At 39.7% G+C, this 23,486-nt stretch overlaps 1 protein-coding gene across 1 annotated transcript in view; it reads left to right on the top strand.

Annotated features, from left to right (window-relative positions):
- The window catches only part of TPRG1 (tumor protein p63 regulated 1), a gene marked incomplete at its 5' end in the record, with an annotated part of 100,164 nt that overhangs the window by 22,008 nt on the left and 54,670 nt on the right, over positions 1-23,486 (top strand). Inside the window, one exon of the mRNA XM_080654296.1 lies at positions 6,512-6,688. Within this exon, the coding sequence (XP_080510422.1) occupies positions 6,512-6,688 (177 nt within the window). The remainder of the gene's footprint in view (positions 1-6,511; positions 6,689-23,486) is intronic.

Raw genomic sequence — 23,486 nt, 5'->3', positions numbered from 1 at the left:
AATTCCTCCCAGTGATACCAACAACAATTAAGAATTAACTACAACAAGGCTGAGCATACAGTCCACAAAGGGGTGCAACAAGAATGTCCACCTCAGGTAACTGGGGAGGCTGAGCCTCTGTGCCCTAGAGGACACCTACCACACAAAACTACTCTACCAACTCAGGGAAGCAGTGAAAATGTGGAGACAAAGAAACAGATCACAAAAGAAAGAAATGGAGGAAAACAAATGACTGAATATAGAGTTCAAAACCACGGTTATAAGGTTTTTCAAGAATTTCCTAGAAAAGGCCGATAAATTTAGCGAGACCCTCGAGGATATGAAAAAGGACCAACTAGATATTAAACATACACTGACTGAAATAAAAAATATTATACAGAGACCTAACAGCAGACTAGAGGACTGCAAGAATCAAGTCAAAGAGTTGAAATACAAAGAAGCAAAAAACACTCAGCCAGAAAAGCAAAAAAAAAAAGAATCAAAAAATTTGAAGATAGTGTAAGGAGCCTCTGGGACAACCTCAAGCGTACCAACATCCATATTATGGGGGTGCCAGAAGAAGAGAGAGAGCAAGATACTGAAAACCTATTTGAAGAAATGATGACAGAAAACTTCCCCTTGGTGAAAGAAATAGACTTACAAGTCAGGAAGCGCACAGAACCCCAAACAAAAGGAATCCAAAGAGGACCACACCAAGACACATCATAATTAAAATGCCAAGAGCAAAAGACAAAGAGAGAATATTAAAAGCAGCAAGAGAAAAACAGTTAATTACCTACAAGGGAGCACCCATACGATTGTCAGCTGATTTCTCAACAGAAACTAGGCAGGCCAGACGGGAGTGACAAGAAAATTTCAAAGTGATGAATAGCAAGAACCTACAACCAAGATTACTCTCCCCAGCAAAGCTATCATTCAGAATTGAAGGTCAGATAAAGAGCTTCACAGATAAGAAAAAGCTAAAGGAGTTCATCAACACCAAACCAGTATTATATGAAATGCTGAAAGGTATTCTTTAAGAAGAGGAAGAAGTAAAAGGTAAAGATAAAAATTATGAACAACAAATATATGTCTATCAACAAGTGAATCTAAAAATCAAGTGAATAAAAAATCTGATGAACAGAATAAACTGGTGAATATAATAGAATCAGGAGCATAGAAAGGGAGTGGACTGACAATTCTCAGGGGGAAAGGGGTGTGGGGGATGCAGGAAGAGACTGGACAAAAATAGTACACCTATGAATGAGGACAGTGCGGGGGAGGTAAGGGCAGAGTGTGGGGTGGGAACCGGGTGGAAGGGAGCTATGGGGGGGGGGGGAAGAGAAACAATTGTAATAATCTTAACAATAAAGATTTATTAAATTAAAAAAAAGAAAGTTAGGTGAAATTTATTATTTTTAAAAATATATTTTATCATAAAAGTAATGTATGTTTATTGTAAAAACTAAACTGGATCATAAAAGCATGAAAAGAAATAAATAATTTGAAATCTCATCACACAGAAATTTTGATTTATGTATTTCGTGGTTGTTGTTACAAAATTGAAAATATGCTGAAGGTAACATTTTGTATCCTGTTTCTCATTATCAGGAACTGAGCATTTCCCCAATGTTATTGATTTTTTAAATGTGCTATTTTATGGGGGAGTATTTTAGTGTGTAATCCTCAGGATAGGATTCCCCTATGAGCCAAGGCTTATAGGTTGCACAGCACAAGGATTGTTCATGCTTTTTTGGTTCATTTCAGAAATATTTTTGAACATCTGCTACTTTGGATACACAATGCTAAGAGATGATTCTGTCTTTGTGGAGTTTACAGTATAGAAGAGGACATAGACATTACTTACGTAATCATATAAATAACTATAAAACTGAATCTGGGATAAGTACTATGAAGAACTGTGAGGTGGCATGAATGTGTACATTAGAAAGAAGAGAGGTAGTCACAGAGGTCTGGGAACACTTGCCTGAGTAAGTGATAATTGAGCTCACCACTACGGGAGTTAGCTAGGTAAAGACCTGAAGTAAAATTATTGCTAGCAGAGGGAACATCTTGTTCCAAAGCCCTTTAGCAGGAGTGGGCATGTGAAATAAAAGACTGAAACAAAATCAAGGAGAATGGAGTGAAGAGACTTGGCCTCTAATGAGGTTGTAGAAGTAGGTAGAGCCTGACCCTGCAGAGCCTCTTAGATCAGGGGAAGAATTTTTATTTTTCCGTAAGAAGCCTGGGGATAAGTTGAAGTGTGTTTGCATAGCTGTTGAAGTGTTGAAGCTAGAATGGGGAGGTAAAGACCAGATGTGGCTTTTTCAAAGGTCCGCCTCATTACAGTATGCTGAAGAGGTTGGAAGGGAACAAGAGCAGAGGCAGGTAAACCATGTCTAGGAGCTTGGTGGCCCAAACCTAGAGAGAGGGTGATTGCAATAGTCCAGACAGGGGGTGAGGGAAGACTAGATCAGGATGGTGAAGGAAGAGGAGAGAAGTATGTGGTTTTGAGAGATATTTTAGGAGTAAAATGTTTATGACTTGGCATGTGAGGTGAGGAAATGGGATCAATCTAGAATGACTCCTACATCTCCAACTTGCATAACTGAATGGAAGGAGGGTTCTTCCCCAAGACAGAAAACATTGGATGGGGACAAAGTTTGGGAAGGACAGTCATGAGTGTTGTCCTGGGGAGAAGTTTCCCAGAGAGAACAATTCTAGGAGTGATACATATCACACCAGCTCTTTTCAGAGGTGGATTTTCCTGCATTTTTACATCATAATGAAGGGTTGTCTAGTTGGAGGTGAATGATACTGGGGAGAAAGCCAACACTATGGCTAAATTTGGTATCTCAACACTTATTTAAGGTCCCTGCACTACTGGTTGCTAGGTGTAAAACATTGGGCAAGTCACTTTGGACCTTAGTTTCATTGTGTTTAAAATGAGGGTTATAACATCTAGTCCAAAGGGTTGTTGTGAGAATTAAATGAGAACACTGATATTCAAGGTCTTTGTAAATCCCCAGACGCTGTACAAACACAATATATTATTGTTATTTCTACTATATTTGTGCTGGATATCATCACCAGCAAAACTTCAATTATGTTAATATTAGGAATATGAAATTTAATGTTTTCCTCATGAGTTCTTTGGAAAAAACTGGTGTGTTGAAGTATAAATAAATAAGTACACCACCTAGGAGCAAGAGATGGTGGCCCCAAACTATTTATAAGCCTGCATGTTTACTTGAATTCTGATTTTCCCAACATGTAAATTATGCAGAGTCTGTGTCAAAGCAGAACACTCTGTGTTCCTAAAAAGAATTCTCTTTTTCCCCTAAATCCTTTACCTTTTAAAATAAATCTCATTATGGAGTGCTGACATTTTCAATAAAACCATTCAACCAAAAGCTGTGTTTTTTTTTAAACTAACAACAAGTCTGGTTTATTAGGTAGCAGCTCATAACTTACTGCTAAATAGATGCAATTTATTTAGAGAACTTTATGTAGATATCTGATAAGACATTTCAGAGTCCCCTTCTCCTTCTGACTAAGATGAGAGTGTTAAAAAGATCCTTAAGAATTTTCTCCTTCACTCAGTGAATAGGGGTTGAATATTGTAGTGTTGTTGGAGTGGATGGAAACTTTTGAACCAAGATTTAAAAAAGATCTCTCAGACTGCACCAATAAGTCTACTAGCGTGTTCTAGCTAAGTGACTTTAGATAATGACTTTTTTCAAAGGGTTATAGGGAGGTGTAGAGGTAATACTTATCTATCTATCTATCTAAATCTATCCTATCTAATAAAAGAGTAATATGCAAATTGACCATCACTCCAACACACAAGATGGCTGCCCCATGTGGTCAAAGATGGCTGTCCTCATGTGGACACAAGATGGCCAGCAAGGGTAGGACAATTTTGGGTGATCAGGCCAGCAGGGGAGGACAGTTGGGAGGGACCAGGCCTGAAGGGGAGGGCAATTGGGGCGGACCAGGCCGGCAAGGGAGGGAAGTTGGGGGGGACCAGGCTGGCAAGGGAGGGAAGTTAGCAGTTAGGGGTGACTGGGGCTGCAAGGGAGGGCCATTGGGGGAGACTAGGCCTGCAGGGGAGAGAAGTTGGGGGCAACCAGGTCAGCAGGGGAGGGCAGTTAGGGGTAATCGGGCCGGCAGGGGAGCAGTTAGGCATCGATCAGGCTGGCAGGGGAGTGGTTAGGGGGTGATCAGGCTGGTAGACAGAAGCAGTTAGGGGCAATCGGGCAGGCAGGCAGGCGAGTGGTTGGGAGCCAGCAGTCCTGGATTGTGAGAGGGATGTCTGACTGCCCGTTTAGGCCTGATCCCACCAGGATTGGGCCTAAATGGGCGGTCGAACATCCCTCAAGGGGTCCCAGATTGGAGAGGGTGAAGGCTGGGCTGAGGGACACACCGCTTCCCGCCCCGTGCACGAATTCTGTGAACCAGGTCTCTAGTGTATATATATATAAAAATAGGGAAATATGCTAATTAACTGGGATGCCGTAATGGGTCAACAGGACAGGAGGAGGTTGTGTGCACAGTGTTGGGGGCAGGGTGGCAGGGGCCTCCATGCGCATGTGCTAGGGGAGGGCCTGATCAGCAGCAGCCGCAGTTGCTTCATTGCCAGAGAGGGAGGCAAGGCCAGACCAGCAGCGGCTGTGGCTGCTGTGGGGTCCAGGAAGCGAGGCATGCCCGGACCGGTGACTCAAGGGTGGGCAGAGCTGTGCGATTTTGATCGCACGCTGGGCTCCTAGTACATACATAACAGCCAACATATGATAGGACCTCCATCAATGATGTTATCCTTCTTACCTTCCTTTTTCTGCTTCTTCTTTTCTTTTTTCTTTATCCTTCTCCCTTTTTATCTCCTTCATATCTCCTCCTATTACTCCCTCCATTGACTTAACTCCTCAATTTTTTCCTGCTCATCTTTCTTTAGAATATACCAAGGAATGACATATATTTTGGTTACCCAAAATTATTAAGTGTCTTAGTTCCCTGCCAGTGATAACAGTTAACTTATAGGACACTAATTGAGAATCAGGTCCCTTAATTATCTCCCCAAACTAATGAGATTAATACTAGTCATGTCTCCATTTGCCTTCATGGAAAGTACACACACACAGACACACACACACACATAGGTGATACTCAGTCCTTCTCACATCCATTGCTTTACCGTCTGTACTATGGTGTCCATTCTGATTTGTCAGTGTCCATGAGGTACCTGTTACTCAAAATTTTACATAGAATTCCTTCTTACAAATGGTGATAAGTACCATAATGGAAAAAAGATGCTTTAAGAGAGTGTAATAGGGGGACAAGTTTATATAGGAGTTTGTGAAATCATCTTTGGATGAGGCATGTGAACCATGACTTGGACAAAGAGTTTTCTCATCCAGCTATGAGATGATGCTGGGCATGGGCCAGGCCATTCAGGGATCTGCAGTCCAATGAGATAACTTGGATTTGATCCTAGGATAGAAAAGAGGCTATTTAATAAGGTGAACAGAGAGTGATATTTTTCCTTTTGTTTTTTAAGCATAGCACTGTGGTTACTGTGGATAGGAGTGGGGTGCCCATACTGTCTTTACATTAGATTGATTCTGTGTAGTGGGGATTTAGATATAAATCAATCATAAATCACTTTTTTTTTAGTATCTTAAGGAAGACAAGACATGTGCTAAAACAATTCTAATAAAAGTCATAAAGTGCTATATACTAAAGGCTATAGTAAACAGACAGCAAAGGGGCTGTGGGTGAGAGAAATTTTTGACCATGTTCATTTTCTTTTAAGCAGATGCCATTTATTTTATTACTTCTTCTTCTCTTTTGGACAGATTTTTAACACTCAGAATTTCCCATGCATGCCCTGAAAGGCTTTTAAGTCTGAAGCAAATCAACTCAATACATAGTTATCTAGTGTCTAGTTTGTCTTTGGTTCATAAGTATCCCACTTCACTCATTTCACTCTATTTCTACTACAATATATGATAGGATAGATCAGCTTAAAATAGTGATAGGGATCAGTGGACCTATGTTCAAGTTCCTATTTTATCTCCAGCCACCAATATGATCTTTGGAGATTAACATAAACTAGTGCCTGGTGAGTAATATTTGTAGTGAAGATTGTGTTAGAACAAAGAGATGTGTTTGGTGTCCTTGAAGGAAGATGTGCTTTCATGAAGGTATCCTACAGAACTGGAAAGATAAGGAGGAGCATGAATCAGTTGACTGCCAACATGATACAAAGTTATTATTCCCTTAATGGATCCCATCATTGGTAACCATCTCTAAGCTCCCTGGCCGTAAAGAAATTTCCCTGAGGTCTTCCACCCTTCCTCCTACCTTGGCCATGGAGCCAGACTGAGGTAGAGAGGAGATGGTATTCCTTTTTTTTACTGAATGATCAAACCTTACCATCTTCTGTGTTACTAAAGATGTTTCAGTTAATGCCAGTATATTTAACTTGGAAAATTTATGTAATCAACTATACTCTCTGTGATGACACTTACAGGATAGATCACTGGAACAATGAGAAGGAGAGGATTTTGGTGATCACAGATAAGACTCTCTTGATTTGCAAGTATGACTTCATCATGCTCAGCTGTGTGCAGTTGCAGCGAATTCCCCTGAGTGCTGTCTACCGCATCTGCTTGGGCAAATTTACCTTCCCTGGGATGTCCCTGGACAAGTGAGTATGATATCTTAAAACTTGGGAAAGTGGTATAGTGGGGGTGGGATATTTAGGAAAAACAATTACAAAGTTCGCCGAAACCGGTTTGGCTCAGTGGATAGAGCGTCGGCCTGCGGACTGAAGGGTCCCGGGTTTGATTCCGGTCAAGGGCATGTACCTTGGTTGCGGGCACATCCCCAGTGGGAGGTGTGCAGGAGGCAGCTGATCGATGTTTCTCTCTCATCGATGTTTCTAGCTCTCTATCCCTCTCCCTTCCTCTCTGTAAAATATCAATAAAATATATTTTAAAAAAAAACCAAAAAAACAAAAAAACAAGTAAATAGTTAAATATGAGGTGGAAAGAGCCGTGGAAGCATGATAGGAGAGCTTCTCATCCAATTTGTTTGGCAGAGAATCAGCATGTGCCCTCTAAGAGGAACTGCCTGGGACTCTAGTAACCCTCCATCTTACTCAGACTCAATTTCTACTGGTTTTTACAGCCAGAGCTATAGGAACTTCTCTTCGCAGCACTTAAACCCTAGGCTAGGGGGCGTAGTGTGGGGCTGGAACCCCTTACTCCTCAGAAGGGACCTCTGCAGCCAGAGATATCCCTCTTGATTTTTATCCACCACACATCAGTGTGGGACCAGTCTGTTCCTGCCTTTCTCCTCCTACCAGTCTCCATGTGGCTTCTTCTTTAAATCCCTAGTTGTAGGACTTCCATTCAGCCAGATTTCAGGCAGTTCTGAATGATAATTGTTCTGTAGTTTAGTTGTAATTTTGATATGGTTGTGGGAAGATGCAAGTTTTGTGTCTAAACTATATAGCCATCTTGACAGGAAGTCCTAACATAGCATTCTTATTCCTATCTTTTTTGAATATTATCTACTGACTCCCTAATATAAGCCCATTTACATTGATGACAACCCACTTCTTTCATCTTCTTAAAAAAAAGATGAAAACTTCTACATCACTAATTTTTTAAAGTTGTTTATAATTATCATTATAGTTATTTCAATGGTTACTTATTTAAATAATATGCTTCCTCTGATGTTTTTCTTAAATAGTGTATATTAAACCTCCACTCTAAAAAGTAAGAAATGTGCCTCTTCACACTATTCCCACATTCTCAAATCCTTCACTTCCCTTTCTTCATTAGTTTTGCTAGACAAATTTCATTTTTATGGTATATTTTATTTTATTTCCCATGAGGCACCCAATTATTACCACAGAGAGTTGATGTAATTCCAGCCCTCCTAATTAACTTGTGCAGCTTTATCCAGATTTGCATTCTGGGGTTAGAATGAGAAAGCCTGTGCCAGCAGCTGGCATACTGTTAAATGTTAAAGGCTGTCTCTGAGTCCCTGGAGGTAGGAACATAGTGTGGTGAAGGGGTGTTTTTTTATGTTCTGCTCAGTTTTTTAGCAAACTTTCATAGTAGAGTTTTGGACTAGGAGTAGAGTCCTGGATTTCAGTCACAATTTTACAACTGTTAACTTTGCTTCTTCATCTATCAAAGAGTCATTCATATAAGTTGTCATTCTGCTTCATTACAGTCTTATTGTAAGGCTCTAAGGAGATAGCTTGAAAACACTTTGTAATATGCCTCAAAGATATCAGTTGTTAACAAGTTCTGATTTTCTCCCAGGTAAAAGCTTTTGTTAACATGAAACTAAGTAGATTAATTTGATTGTTATCTTTATTTCCAAGTCACTTGGCCCTTCTTGGTTGCATATTAAGTCACTGTTATAAGGTCAAAGGTCAGAAAAAGGAGGAAGAGGCAAGGGAAAATCAGCTGCTAAATAATCGTAACCTGACTTCAGAGGAAAGCCTGGATGCAGTCTGAGCAAATCCCCTTGTTATGAGAAAATGCAATGATTTAACATTAGCACCCACTAGCTGTAGGTGGTAATATTGGCAGTGTTTGCCAAGAGCTTTTTACCTCCCCTGTGCCATTGATCTTCAACATGCATGAATTAGTAGGGCTGATTGACTACATGTTAGAGATGAGACAAGTGAGACCAAAAGAGGTTCAGGGATTCAGAACCATCAGCTAATTAGTATTGAATCTGGGTTTTAAAATCAGTTTTTCCAATTCTTTGTTCAGTATTCTTTCTTTTGAATAAATAATATGTTATCTCTGTCTCTCCCCTTCCCTTATCTTCCCTTCTTCTCTCTTCCTTTCCCTTTCCTCCTTTGCTCTATGATCCCTCCTGTTTTGTCATCCTCTTCCCTCTTCTCTGTCTCTCTGGGTGAAGATAACTTCTGTTAATGTAGCTTCTGCTTCTCTTAAGAAGTCACAAAGAGGACTATTGGAACTTAGCAGAACATGTGCCAGCATATCCTACGTACTGGTGCTTACAAAACAGAGTTGTTTTGTTTTATTCACTGTTTGCCTTTGGCTCAGTGTAAAGGGAGAGAGACAATGAAGAGAGACAACTAAAGGTTGTGGATCATTTATTTGTGCAATGAAGGCAGATTCTCCTAGGATTAGAACATTCCCTAGAGACAAAACCAGGAAATGGTAAAAGGCCTGTTTTATCCACCAGTGTAACTAGTTGCTGGTACCTATCTTTTGTCATCTTTCCTTATCTGAGATGCAAACCCTAAATCTTATTTCTATTATAATTAAACTCATTCCCAGATTTTAATTAAAAATTAATTTCATAATCCAAACTGTGGGAGAGAGAGAAGAAGATGAGGCTTCTATGAGAATTAAGCATAAAGGTAGAGCTATGACTAATTGTAACCATGTAAATTTCTTGCTGTTTAAATTTGAACAAGTCACTTTACTTGAGCTCTCAATATTCAATCTATAAAATGTCAATAATAGAAAATCTCTGCCAGGGCTATCATTCAGTTCATTGTAGATTTAAATGATGGATGTGAAAGTGTTTTGTAAATTGCAAAGTGTGAAAAAAATGTAAGTTTAAGTTTTCACTTAAAGAGTTCTAAAAATTTCTATTTACTTGTCAAATCACCCGTCCCCTATTTTTTAATATGCCCACACTAGGTAATAATGAGAGAACTGTCACTCTGAGTCATCAGGTGATTTGTCAGTAATCATGTAAATAGGTGGTGGTGGGATCTGAAACAGGAGATTATATGATTTCAAATCTTCCCTTTGTCATGAACCTGATTCCCAAATCCTCAAATGCATTGTAGTTTTTCAGAGTAAATGGGCCCCCTCTCTTTAGCTCTGTTCCCATCTGAACTCTGTGATGAGGAGGTCGAGTCTTGTTAGAGAGCAGTTTTGAAGGCCGCCTGGGAGCCAGTCCTACATTTGCTTCTGGTGACCTAGAATAGTCAGACCACAGTCCTGGCCTCAGTCCCCTCTGTAAAGTGGAGAGGTTAATGGTATCTATCTCAGTCTGTGTTGAAAATTAAAGGAGATAATACATATAAAATGCTTAGAAAAGTGTCTGGTATGTAGTAAGTATTTAGAGGAGGCAAGGTTTTATAGTAGGTTTGATAGAAAGACACTCGTTTACTGGTGTAAACATCAGGGACCTAGAGCTTCATCCAGTTTCTTAATATAATTCTCCTCTCCTTGATGAATCTTTCAGCTTCCTCATTTTAAAAATCTCTAAGGGTTTGTTGTTTTTTGTTTGTTTGTTTGTTTGTTTTTTGTTTTGGTCTTCAAACTCTGTGCTTTTGTGCTACTCCTCTATTGGTGTAGCAATTTTCTAAAAGTCATTCATCTTAGAGGGCTAAATGATTTACCTAATCAATTACTCCTATGGAAAAAAATGTTTCTGAAGAGGTTTTCTGCTGGAAAATATTGCTATTTTGCACATTGATTTGCTAACAAAAGCTGAGAGCGAAGGTCAGGCTGAGAAACGTCTTCCTGTGAGAGTAGGTGTCACACACTTATCTTTCCATTTTAAATTTGCTGTTAAAAGTTTGCATTCTGCAAATTTGAGGGACAGGCAATGTTGCAAAAGTGAGGCCTCAGAAACTGCTTGTGGTGGTCACCACCAGCCTCTCTGTAGAGATGCTGGCGAAAACAGCAGCTAGGAGCCGCCCCCTGTTGACACCTGGAGGTGTGAAGGAGGGCATCCCAGACATTACTCCATAGTCTCAGCCTTGCTCCCTGGGGTCCAAAGGCCAGTAAGCTGCTTTAGAGTTCTAATTTGGCCTCTGATCCTCAGACAAGAGCTTCAAAGGGCCTCTGCTTTGCTCTGGTGAAATCTGCTCATGGCCCAGGCTGATTCTGCTGGCTTGGCGTCTGTCAGTGTGTTCTAATCACTGTTATAAGAGTGGTTCTGCGGAACACCTTGTAAAATATTTTCTATCGCTCCAGCAACATCTCCTGTCTAGACAATCTAATTATGAGCGCAGAGCAAACAGCTGAAATGTATGCCGCCCCCAAGGGTTGCCTAACTCCATGAGTGGAGATGGGCAGATGGGGGGGGGGGGCAGGGGATGACTGGATGGCATTGGTTTCTTTTTGTTGACTTGACCAGAAAATTGAGCCCTATAAAAGAATTCGGCTAACTTTTAATTAAAAATAAATGATCTGGTGGAAGCTGGCATTTTGTTGTCTTTCAAACTCAGTGGAGGATTAAAGGTACTGATTTATTTGCCTCCAATCACATCTTTTTCTTGGCTTCAAAAGTGGTTTGTGGTCTTTACTTAAAAAAGAAAAGCCACTGATTTAATAATCCGCCCTCCCAGCAGCATTCTGAAAATAAAAACTGTCTCCCTAAAGGTATGTTCTTTCCAAGTAGTGATCTGATTAATTCACGATAAGGTCCAGAGACATGGATTCTATCCCTGAGATGTTCACAAGCTCAAGGGATCACACACACACACACACACACACACACACACACACACACACACACTCATGCTTTGACCAGGATTTGGTTAGTGCTTCAGTGGAAAGCCAACAGTGTCATGGGCACAGGAGTGGAAGAAAGAATTTCTACTGGGAGGTGTTGGAAGATATAATGGAGGAGGGGTGATCTGAGCAGGTTTTTTAAGGATGAGCAGAATTTGGGCAGAGAGATAAGAGGGAGCAGTGAGGTCCATACATAAGTAGACAAATGCCCAGCCAGTGTAATCATGCCAGGTCTCCAAGGGGCTGGGTCCTAGTTGCTGGGAAAGTATTATGGATGTTTCTGAATGAGTTTGAACAATAATAATATGAGGGTTTGGAGTTTTAGTTATATACTAGGGCATGAGATATTGAAGGTTTGGGGGGAGTTGCCTAAAAGGATTAGAATTTTGCTTCAGGAAGATAAGGGTAGCAACACTATAAGAAATGGGTTGGAGAAAACAGAAACTGTAGGAAGGAGCTGACCATGGGAGAGATTCTCTAATATTAGAGTTGGGAAATCATAAGGACCTGAATGGGGCCAATGGGTGAAATAAGGAAGTCATGGGTGTGAGAAGACTTGGCTGAAGTAGAATTTCTGGCATGTGATGACTGGATTGGGTTTTTTAGTATGGGAGACGAAGAGATGGATAGGGAGCCTCGAAGTGGAAGGTGAACTTTGTTTTATTGTGTAGTGTGCTTGATAGGCTATGGAAAAAGATGATGGTTGGGAGAAACTACTCATACAACCAACATTTATTCAGCACTTGAGTCACCAGTTGCTATGCTGAGTATTGTGACACAATTGTGCTAAAGAGAGTTTATTCCATCATGGAGCTCACAGTCAGGAGGGCAAAGACAGTAATCAAATAATAATACTAATAAGTATAAAATTACAACAATGATGGTGTTTTGAAGAAGAGATATAGGAAGTGTGTGAATTATCTATTGTCATGTAACAAGTTATTTATTGTTTCTGTTTCGGAGTCAGGAATATGGATGGGTATGACTTAGCTGCATCCTTTGGTTCAGGATCTCTCCAAAACTTCAATGAAGGTGTCACTGGGGCCATGGCATCTCAAGGGAGATCACTTTTAAGCTCACTGGTGTAGTTGTGGGCAGGCTCAGGTCCTCACTGGAGTTTGGCCAAACATATCCATTCCCACCATGTGAACCCTTCCCTAAGGCTACTGACAACATGGCTACTGGCTTCTCTAAGAGAGAGCAAGGGAGAAATCAAGAGATAGCAAGAGAAGTTGAGAAAGGTAGAAGCCACAGTCTTCAGGTAACCTAATTGGGGAAGTGACAGCTCATCACCTCTGCCACCTCTTTTCACTAGATGTGGCTCACACTAAGGTAGGCTATCACAAAAGGGCATGACTATCAGAAAGTAGACATTATTGGAGGTCATGTGAGGGGTAGCCTACCACATGAAAGATATCAGAATATTTATTACAGGATTTAGACCCAAATTGGAGGGTGAAGATCAAGGCTGTTTTCTGTGAAGAAGAGATTCTGGAGCTGGAATTGAGTAAGCGCTGATAAGGTAAAGGAGGTTATGGAGAGAATATTTTGGATAGAGGAGGGATATGCACAAAGGAAGGATGGAATCTGGTACCTCTGAGGAACTATAAACAAGCTAACACAGCCTGAGCCACTGACATGGAGATTAATTCTGTATTTGGAGGTGGATGAGTTATGGCATTTTGGAGAAGTTAGAGTTACCTGTCACTGCACTGGCATTCACTAGAGAATGAAGAAGTTCACAGTTAAAATTAGTTTGAAAGCTTTTACTCTAAACTATAAGATTGTCTCTGGAATTGCTGGGAAATGAGTCTGATTCAATGCATAAAGCAAATAAAATTGCCCACTTATCTCTTAGGATAATTACTTATTGTGTAATGAGATAATGTTCATAAATCATCCTTTGCTTATTGGGGAAAGGTATTATATAAACACAAGGCTTTATCAGTGATGATGGAAATAGCTCTAGGGGATTAAAATTAGATGTGCATCTTGATGCTAAAGCATTTTACTCCAAACTAAGAGACCTGCTAAGTTCACTTGAGTTCTTGAGAAATATTTTAGGTTAAGAAGTGGAGGCAGCAGAGTGCTGGGAGGTGATTGGAATGGGTGTGGGCATGGAGAGGCAGGGTGGGATTGGAAAACTCTTTTTTCGGTTCATTCACTCTAATAAAGAAGAGCACTGGCCCTTGGTAATCCTAGTTAAGTGAATATGACTCCTTAAAAATGCAACATGAAAACTCTACTTCTGAGCTAGGAATGGGAAAATCTGAATTCTACTCTTTATCCTGGCTTCTGTTTTCTGTGCATCCTTAAAAGAAAGGTGTTTCCCCTCTCAGAGCCTCAGTTGACCCCATGTAATATGAAAGGGGTTAAAATAAATGATCTTCAAGGTCTCTACTAGGCCAATGATTCATGACAATTTTATAATGTTCTTTCCAGTTTTGCTCCGATGAAATAAGAACCATAGAACTCCTTGTCAGCAGTCAAAGGACACTATAAGCAATGACAGTTTTTGTTTTGGAAATGTTTAACATTGGCAGCAGACCTAGAACTGTTGTGCATTTATTTTGCAGACTAATAGAAAGATAGACCAGGAGAAGAGAAAATAGGCCAGTTAGTGTTCAATCCACTTTTTTTTCCAACTTCAACTGACATATTCTTCTCCTTTCTCCCACCCCCTTGCTCTTCTCTTATTCCAAACTCTCTTGACTTAGCCATATATTTCATATTTTATATCATATAATTCTTCATTTCCCTGTTAAAAATATCCAATCAGTTATGAAGTGGGTTAAATTATTCTTCATTTAGGTGTGCCTGATTACTAGATTATCCAGCCAACAGAGTGTTTACCTCATCAAATAAAGTATAGTTTTAAACACACAAGGAAAACATTTTCATTAGGTGGAAGTGAGGTGATAGGTTATTAAGAGTCCAGTGTGTTGTCTTTCTTGAGGAGTAACTTCCTAGCTTCTCATCCTTCCTTCCCCAAATGCTCTCTCAGTAAATAAGATGATATGGCACAGGACCTGTCTCCCTAAATGAAACATTATTGCACTGCATAGGACTTTGTGCTGTAAGTTTAACAGGGAAGGAGTGTTAATCATTCACTTAACTCAAGGCCTGTTATTCAGAGACAACCTAACAGAGAGCTAGAGCCTGTTTTCTGATAGGAATAGGGACTTGATGAATTGGTTTGGGAGATCCTAAGCCCTAATTAATTGGAGATAGAGAATCTGTTCTGTGAGCAAAGAATGACATGGTAAAATGCTTCTAGGAACAAGATGGTATCCATCAATTCAGACCAAGCACAAAGCGTGTAGAGTCAAAAGGGATGACTCTACAGGTATGCATAGAGAAGTGACCTTAAACCCAATACAAAGCCACCTAAAACACCTAGGGTTATATTTTGTACCATTTTAGATTGGCCAGCAGGCAGAGGATAGTAGTTCTAATGCAAAACCTAATGTATAATTAAGAACATCAGGTAATTAATATTTATTGACTTTTTAAATTAAAAAGTTGTTTTAGCTATTTTATGTAATTACAGTCATTGTGTATTTTTGTTGCATTTTTCTCCTTTGGGGTAAATTTGATATTGCTGCATCCAGATTCTGGAAACAAGTTTTAATTCTATTAGTTTTAATAAGGTGATTCAACAAATAGAGGACAATGGTCTCATAACCTCTGTAGGGAAAGAGAGATGAATTATATATTGGTCTTGCCCTCAAGTAGCCTGAGATCATATAACACATAGCATGACAAACCCTAAATGAAGTATATAAACAACATAATAGGGGAGTACAGATGAGCCAATCATTTTTTAAGGGTGGGAATTGTTGCTAAAGAGACAACAGGCTGATAAACTTTGGTAGAAAAATGTTAAGATAAATTATAGGTTCGGGGAAGAGTATTTTTAAAATAGGTGTTAATACCAAAGTATGAAATTTTTTTTTTTTTTTTTTTTTCAGAAACTATGAGGAGTCTCCTGCTTGACTGGGGAATAGGGAGAATGGAGGGTGGAGGGAGAGACAAGGGAGGGAGGGTAACCTGTTCACAGGCAGTGTTAAAAGGCAGTTTTATATATTTTCATTGGTTAATTAGAATCATAAATGTTTTAGAAGCAGTGGTTCTCAACCTTTCTAATGCTGCAAACCTTTAATACAGTTCCTCATGTTGTGGTGACACCCAACCATAAAATTATTTTCGTTGCTACTTCATAACTGTAATTTTGCTACTGTTATGAATCGTCATGTAAATACCTGTGTTTTCCGATGGTCTTAGGCGACCCTGCTAGCCGTTCTCAACCTGTGGGTCGCGACAGGTTGAGAACTGCTGCTGTAGAGCCTAAGACCATCGGAAAACACAGGTATTTACATGACGATTCATAACAGTAGCAAAATTACAGTTATGAAGTAGCAACGAAAATAATTTTATGATTGGGGGTCACCACAACATGAGGAACTGTATTAAAGGGTCACGGCATTAGAAAGGTTGAGAACCACTGCAGAGCATTGAGGCTTTGTGCATCTTTGTGTCCTTACAGCCGGTAGCACAACACTTATGTGTGACAGGCACACTGCTGTGTACTCAATAAATGGTCAGTAAATGATTAAAGCAGGTAGTGGTGTGTGAGATGGATTGGAGCACAGAATAGTTTGATCAGATATTTGAGTCAGTGCTGGTGAGAGGTATTGGATGCTTGACCTGAGTGTGGAAAGGAAAGGTAATATATGAGATTCTGAGAATCAACCTCTTGTGTGCAATGCTGACTAATGCCCCCAAACTCCAATAGTGCAAAGTCACTTCAGATTTGCTTGGATGGAGATAAAGTCTGAAAACAGAATTGCCTTGGGGTTTATGGCCCTACCATCCTTAGCAAGGATCAAGTTATATCATAGACTCTGATGAACTGGGCAGCAGGCAAGGATTTTGTCATGCATGCTCTTAACTTTGCCTTTGGGGATCTGTGCCAAGAATGCCCTGGATGTGATCTAGGGTGTGGTGTTGTCCACTCATTCATAATGCCTAGGGAGGCGTGTTGACAAGGATAGGTTGATGGCGGGGAATTACTGAGCTATTTCTTGGCAAATCTCTGGGAGGAGGTGTTCCCCAAATGCTTCAATCCTGTTATTTTTGAGTAATGGACTGAACCCAGGTGCCTGATTGGACAGGGCCACTCCCAATTTCTTCTAGATAAATATTTGGTTGCCAGGAGGTTATATTTAAATGAGAAATACCTCCTTAGGAAGTTATTGCCTAAGAATTACTGCAGAGGGCACTATCCCATCCCAGCTGGGAAATGCTTGAGAATCACCCCCAAACTGACACTGCTCACTATATACTTACTGTGAGGGTATCCAGTCTGAGGTTCTACAAAAATCTGTTGCTCTGAATAACAAGAAAACCCACCAGTGTTAGATATACTGCATTTCTTTAGGGAAGTACTCTGGTCTTTAGTGTCATTATGGCAGATTCTGAAGCACAAATGGAATCCAAGTTAGGGATTTGGCTTTAAAGAGAGAAATTGGTTCTCTAAAAAAGAGCTAATCCTTTCTGGAATCTAAAGCACAGAGTCTGGGAAGCTAAGGAATTTGGATATTTTAGACATATGGCATCTTAACTTTGTCCTTTCTACTTGTAATTAATATTTAAATGTTGGTTTTTGGGGCCCAATCAATTTAACTTTTCTGTTCTCTCTGTGGCAATGGTTCTCAACCTTTTTAATGCCCGACCCTTTAATACAGTTCCTCATGTTGTGGTGACCCCAACCACAAAATTATTTTCGTTGCTACTTCATAACTGTAATTTTGCTACTGTTATGAATCGTAATGTAAATATCTGTGTTTTCCGATGGTCTTAGGCTCTACAGCAGCAGTTCTCAACCTGTGGGTCGCAACCCACAGGTTGAGAACGGCTAGCAGGGTCGCCTAAGACCATCAGAAAACACAGGTATTTACATGACGATTCATAACAGTAGAAAAATTACAGTTATGAAGTAGCAACGAAAATAATTTTATGGTTGAGGGTCACTACAACATGAGGAACTCTATTAAAGGGTCGTGGCATTAAAAAGGTTGAGAACCACTGCATGGGGGGAGTCCTCTTACATATTTTCTTTCTATATTTTCACTGAATAAGATTACTAGGATTTAGCAATTAAATCTTATAGCTGATTTTTGAGTCCTCGGTCTTTAGAAATAACCCAACATCCTCAGTTTGTTTCTTAAGAAAAGAATAGAGAACAAAACAAAACAAAAACAAAACAAAACAAAACAAAAACAGCAAAAAAAAAGACAACAAACAAACAAACAAACAAACAAACACAAAAAGACAGGGCATAAGACAAGTAAAAAGACTAACCTAACTTTCTGGGTCAAAGTTCAGTGTTTTTGATCCTCTTGTTAAGATCCATTCTAATAATTTTCCATAACAACATGTGGCATTGAAGTCTCATGCTGTGACTATCCCCATGGTTTCCCGAATCATCTCTTAATCACCAGCTATACATTATTTTGGTTTTGTTTTTAACTTTTTGGACACCTTTTCCTTAGGGATTGTATTATTATCCACTGACATAGGTTGCCTCAGAAAGGGGAGACCTTACCCATGTGTAGCAGCTTAAATTCAAGTGATAAGAGGCTTGTTCAACAGATTGGGTTGAGCCCAGGGGCTGTGTAGGACATGTTTCAGTGAGAAGCCATCTGGAGGAATGGCATGGGGACTGGGGGACACTTGACAGAAAGTCAAAGTTCAGGATTTGTTTCTGCTAATTTATTGCAGGAAAAAAAACCCTGTTAGTTTGATGTGTTTGAATTCTTCCAAGGTGCTGTTATTATACTTTAACAAATGAGAGTATATTATAAGAAACAGAAGCTGGAAGGGATCTTAGTGTCTGATCCAATCTCCCTGGTTTCGTAGATATAAAACGTGGTCTTGCCCTAACTGGTTTTGCTCAGTGGATAGAGCATCAGCCTATGGACTGAAGGGTCCCAGGTTCGATTCCAGTCAAGGGCATGTATCTTGGTTGAGGGCACATCCTCAGTATGTGCAGGAGGCAGCTGATCGATGTTTCTCTCTCATCGATGTTTCTAACTATCCCTCTTCCTTCCTCTCTGTAAAAAAATCAATAAAATGTATATATATATTTTTAAATGTGGTCTTGTGGGACTCTGTTCAAGACACACAATGACAAAGGTGAGAGTAGAACTTAAAGATGGGTAAATAACTAAGGAGATTGTTCATTGACCTAAATATTTATCTTCTAACATGTTTGGGTTTTCTTCGCATGTCATCAGAGCACTGGGAATCTGCTCTTTAGAAGCATCTAGGGAATGGAGCATTGGTTAGGAAAATAGCAGATGTGGAATTAGGGTTTTGATTTTCCATAAATGAGCTCCCTCCAACTTGGCTATTGACTGTCTTCTTTCTTCTCTGTACATTTTTTAAACATTTGCAGAGCAATGAAAACAAAGTTTATGATCTTCTGGTGTCCTTCAAAATAATATGAACTTTTTATCTGGGTACTCTTAAAAATAATAATAAATGATATCATGTGGAGAAAAGAAGGGTATAGGTGGTTTTTACAGAAATTATATCACATGAAAGAAAACATGCCTGAATATCAGTGTCAGGAGTTTTGAACTGGACCCAGTCCAAGCATTTAACCCCTCATATGTTTGTATATTGTCATTGTTGGAGAAGAGATTTTCAAGAAAGGTTTCCCTTATTGCTTCTTAGAATATTTAAACAACTATCCTTTAAAATTATACTCATCTTAAATCCATGCAGTTCCCCTGGAAGTTGTTGGGTGGCAGCAGATGTGTTAAAGTGGTGGCCCATGTTCAATCAGCACTGAATGTGTGTCCTAGTCCCTACAGATGACACAACTGGGATTGGGTTTGGATTGGCGGTAGTGGGGGAAATCTTTCTTTTCCCATTGTTTGTCACTGGTCATTTGAAAAGGGTGGTAAGAAATTATGGTAGCCAGTCCAATTTATGAAACAGACACTCTTTAAATATGTTACTGTGAATTCAAATATCACCACTAGTGAGTTGTTATTATCCCCATTTCACAGATGAGGACACTGATGAAGAGAAAGATCAACAGACTCCAGAGCACAAAGTCAGCCAATGCTTTACCTGGGATGAAACATAGATCCTTATAACACCAAACCCATGCTTTTCCTACCATAGAACTGCTAAATAAGTAAAGATAAAGCCAATGACAAAAATCTCATCTGTTTTTGAGGGGAATAAATCAATGCGAGTGAAAGTGTCAGGCACATTTAGGCTAGAGGGAGAATAATAATGTCAGCTCTTAGTTCTTAGTGTCCTGGAATCTACAAAGCCCTTGCATAGTTCATATTTTGATTAGATTCACAAACACACACACACACACACACACACACAAACACAATTCCCTAGTAAATACAGGAGGCTGATTAATTTTGAATTTTGCAAATGAAGAAACCAAAGCTCGCTTTAAGGTGAAGTCATTTTAAAGACCTTGGTAAATAGTGTAAAATTGGGTTTCCAGATTACCCTGGCTAAGATATTCCCACTATATCATGCAGCCTTAAAGAAATGGGTTGTTTTCTCTACATAGGCAGTTTCCTTAGGCCTTAGTGCACAGAGTTGAGACAGTCCTCATTGACTTGATGGCCCTCATCTTTCAGCACTGGCTAATTCCTGCCTACACTTAGGATAATGCCTGTTTAAGCTGCAGCTGTTTACAGAGTCCTGCATACGGGAGATACCTCCTGAAGCTGGCCCATCATGTACATAATGAAACTGTGAATCTGCTGCTTCTTCACTAAAGGCCCTCCATGGGTATCAATGTTCAGACAAACCTTGCTAAATGATCCCTAGTAGGAAATAGAAAAGAAAAGTAATCTAGACATCTCAGATATTGTGCATGCTTATGTTTTACACTATTTATTTTTGGATAGAATATAGATAAGAAATTCTTTTCAAATCTTGAATATCTGAAGTTGTGTAACAGAACATTTGGAACTAGAATGGACCTTAGAAATTATCTAAGACCCAAAGAGGAAGAGTTACTTAAGTAAAGTCAAACTTATTTACAGAGGCATGGATGACTGGGATGTCCTGATCCCCCAGAAAGAAGCTTGGCCTTGGGAACCAAATATATGTGGATTTGAATCCGGACTGTCATTTACTAGTAGATAACAGCAGGTTAAACACTGATGTCTCTGAGCTCTACTCTCATCTTCAAAATAGACATAATAATACCTACTTTGATGGGCAATGGGTCAGTCTAAAAGAGCTAGTATACTCAAAAGCCTAATGAACTGCTTGTGTACTTTGCCTTTCTTATACACCCTGATGCCCTGATGTCTCTCATTTGGTTTGAATTTTAATGAGATCATGTGTTACAGAGTTTACAGCACAGCTTACTCACATGATATAGAAGTACAACTCAGTCCTCAATGGGAAAATACTGTGCAATCAATCCCTTTATAATTTATTCACGTCATAAGTTAACCACATTATAGCATGCTTTTGCCATATGTAGTTTTAGCATCTATTATTACATTTGGGATCTGCTTTGACTTGTATTCCTGAACCCGTATAATTAAGTGTTATATTATAGTGGGCTTCACAGCATTGAGTAATGAAAAGAATTCTGGCCTTGTAATCAGGGGAATTTTGTGCCAACTCTGCCTGGCACCAGCTGTGTGATTATAAATGCATCCTTTTGAGGCCTAAATGTGAACATTTTAGTTCATATAATCTATAAGTGCTGATTAGTTTTAAGGTTTGATTTTTTTTTTCTTTTAGTATATATTGAGATCCCAGTTTATTATGTCTGTATCATGCTTCTAGTGTAGGGTAAACTGTTATTCTTCTAAGTAAGTCAATTCAATAGGGGAAGATGAAGCTGAATTCCTAACCATAGACCTCTCCTGCTAAGTTGGGTGTTGTTTGTTTGTTTGTTTGTTTGTTTTTATACCGCAAGGGCTTAATACTAAATAGGATCAGCAAGTTGATTAGTCAACTCTGGCAAGGGTAGATCTTTATAAATTACCCTAGGTTACAGGAAGGTGGCACTAGAGACTCTTCTCTCAGATAAATGAGGCCTGGGGTCTGGAATGGAATAGTCATAGATCTTTAATTGGAGACCACCAAGAAGCTTCTTCTCTCCAGTAACCCTGATGGTGACTATCCAGCCTCTGTTAAAAGGCTTCTGGTAAACGAGAATTCACTACTTCTTGCCTTGCCTGTCCCACTCAGGGAGTTTGTGGTTAGAATGGTTTTTCCTGTATTGAGCTAAAATAAGCTCCTCTTGAATCTGTCACTTCTTAGTTCTAATATTTTTCTCTGTTGCTACACAGAATCAAGAGTCAGTTCCATAATTCAACAACTATTTAGTTCCTCTTATATGCCAAATGCTGTGCTGAGCTCTGGAGAGAAGACATATGACATCTTTCTCTCTAAGGCAGCCGTGGGCAAACTACGGCCCGCGGGCCGGATCCGGCCCGTTAAGCTGTTCTATCTGGCCCGCAGAGCCGAAAGAGTAGAGGGTTCTCTTGCTCTCCCCTCCGCTCCTTTACTTTGAATTTATATTTGTTCACACAAACACTCCATCCATGCTTTTGTTCCGGCCCTCCAGTCCAGTTTAAGAACCCATTGTGGCCCTTGAGTCAAAAAGTTTGCCCACCCCTGCGGGCTTACAGTGTGGTTGGAGACACAAAAAAGTGAAATGTCAGTGGCAGAATGATGTGGCTAGTTCTGCTGGAAGTAGACTTGGGATACTCAGGGGAGGAGGAGAGCAGGAAGGATATCCTACAGTGTTTGAAAATCCAAGTATTCATGCCCTCCTTCATCTGTAATTCTGGAAGCCATAGCAAGACTCAGGAGACTTGAGCTCTAATCCCAGTTTTGTTCCCATTGTCCCTAATGAACAATTCAATCAATTTCCCATAGCATAGGCTGCAGGTAGCATCCTCTTATGTTATTTCTCCTTCACATTTTAAAATAAATACTTGATACACTCATCTGATGAATCTGGCCCAATATTCTCCCCCTCCCCTCTTTATCTCTGCTCCTCACTAATCAGCCTACAGAAGAAAATCAGTGCTTAATTCTCCTTGCACCTGAGCCTTGTCAAGTCTCACTGAGCCCCCGCTTCCATACTATGGGCCTGCATTGTGGTCACCATTAGCTTTTGCCTGCAATGTTCTTAACAATCATTGAATTAAAAGCACACATAGAGAAAACCCACAGAAATGTTGAGCATGCCCGGGCAAATTGAAAGTTGCCCCTGGGATCTTTGCATTGACCAGCACAAAAAAGATGACTAAGATAGTGTCTGCCCACTCCTATGAGGAAATAATGCATTTGTTTGGAAGCCAGTAAAAAAAAAAATATGTGTTGAAAAAATGTCCTTATGACAGGTTATTTTGTACCCCAAATGCCTTGATACTTCACATCAGTTGTTTATAAAATTTTTGCACTCTGATATTTTTCACTGATCCCTTAGGGATTTTGAGTAAAAGGGTGAATGAGCCAGACTCAGGAATCTATTAGAACTGAGATGGACATTATTCCCACCTACTTCTGTCACACTCTCATCATTTATTTTTCCCCCAGCTAAAGTGAAATGAAAATATTGAGGGAATGGGGCATCTCACAATCACTGGAGGGGAATTCCTTAATGATGGGTTATGAAATCCAGTCTCTAAGTCCCATTACATAAAATATTTTCTCTGGAATAGGAAAAAATCTAATTGTCATTTGTACAGCCTGTCTAGATAAATTTCAATGTTAGTGTCAATCTTTCTTGGGAGTATATTATATTATGTAGAACTTAAATCAGAACATGTATTCAAAGGGACAGTGAACTCACTGATTCTCATGTGTGTAATGAGGAGAGTGGAAATTGAAGCATGTGGCCCAGGGAGTAGCACTGAGAATTCTCTAAGACCATGATATCAAAGTATCAATTTC

The sequence above is a fragment of the Plecotus auritus genome (genome assembly GCF_963455305.1).
Source record: "Plecotus auritus genome assembly, chromosome: 2".
NCBI classification, from domain to species: domain Eukaryota; kingdom Metazoa; phylum Chordata; class Mammalia; order Chiroptera; family Vespertilionidae; genus Plecotus; species Plecotus auritus.
The sequence above is the reverse complement of the archived record's forward strand: the minus strand, read 5'-3'. Positions and strand labels throughout refer to the sequence as shown.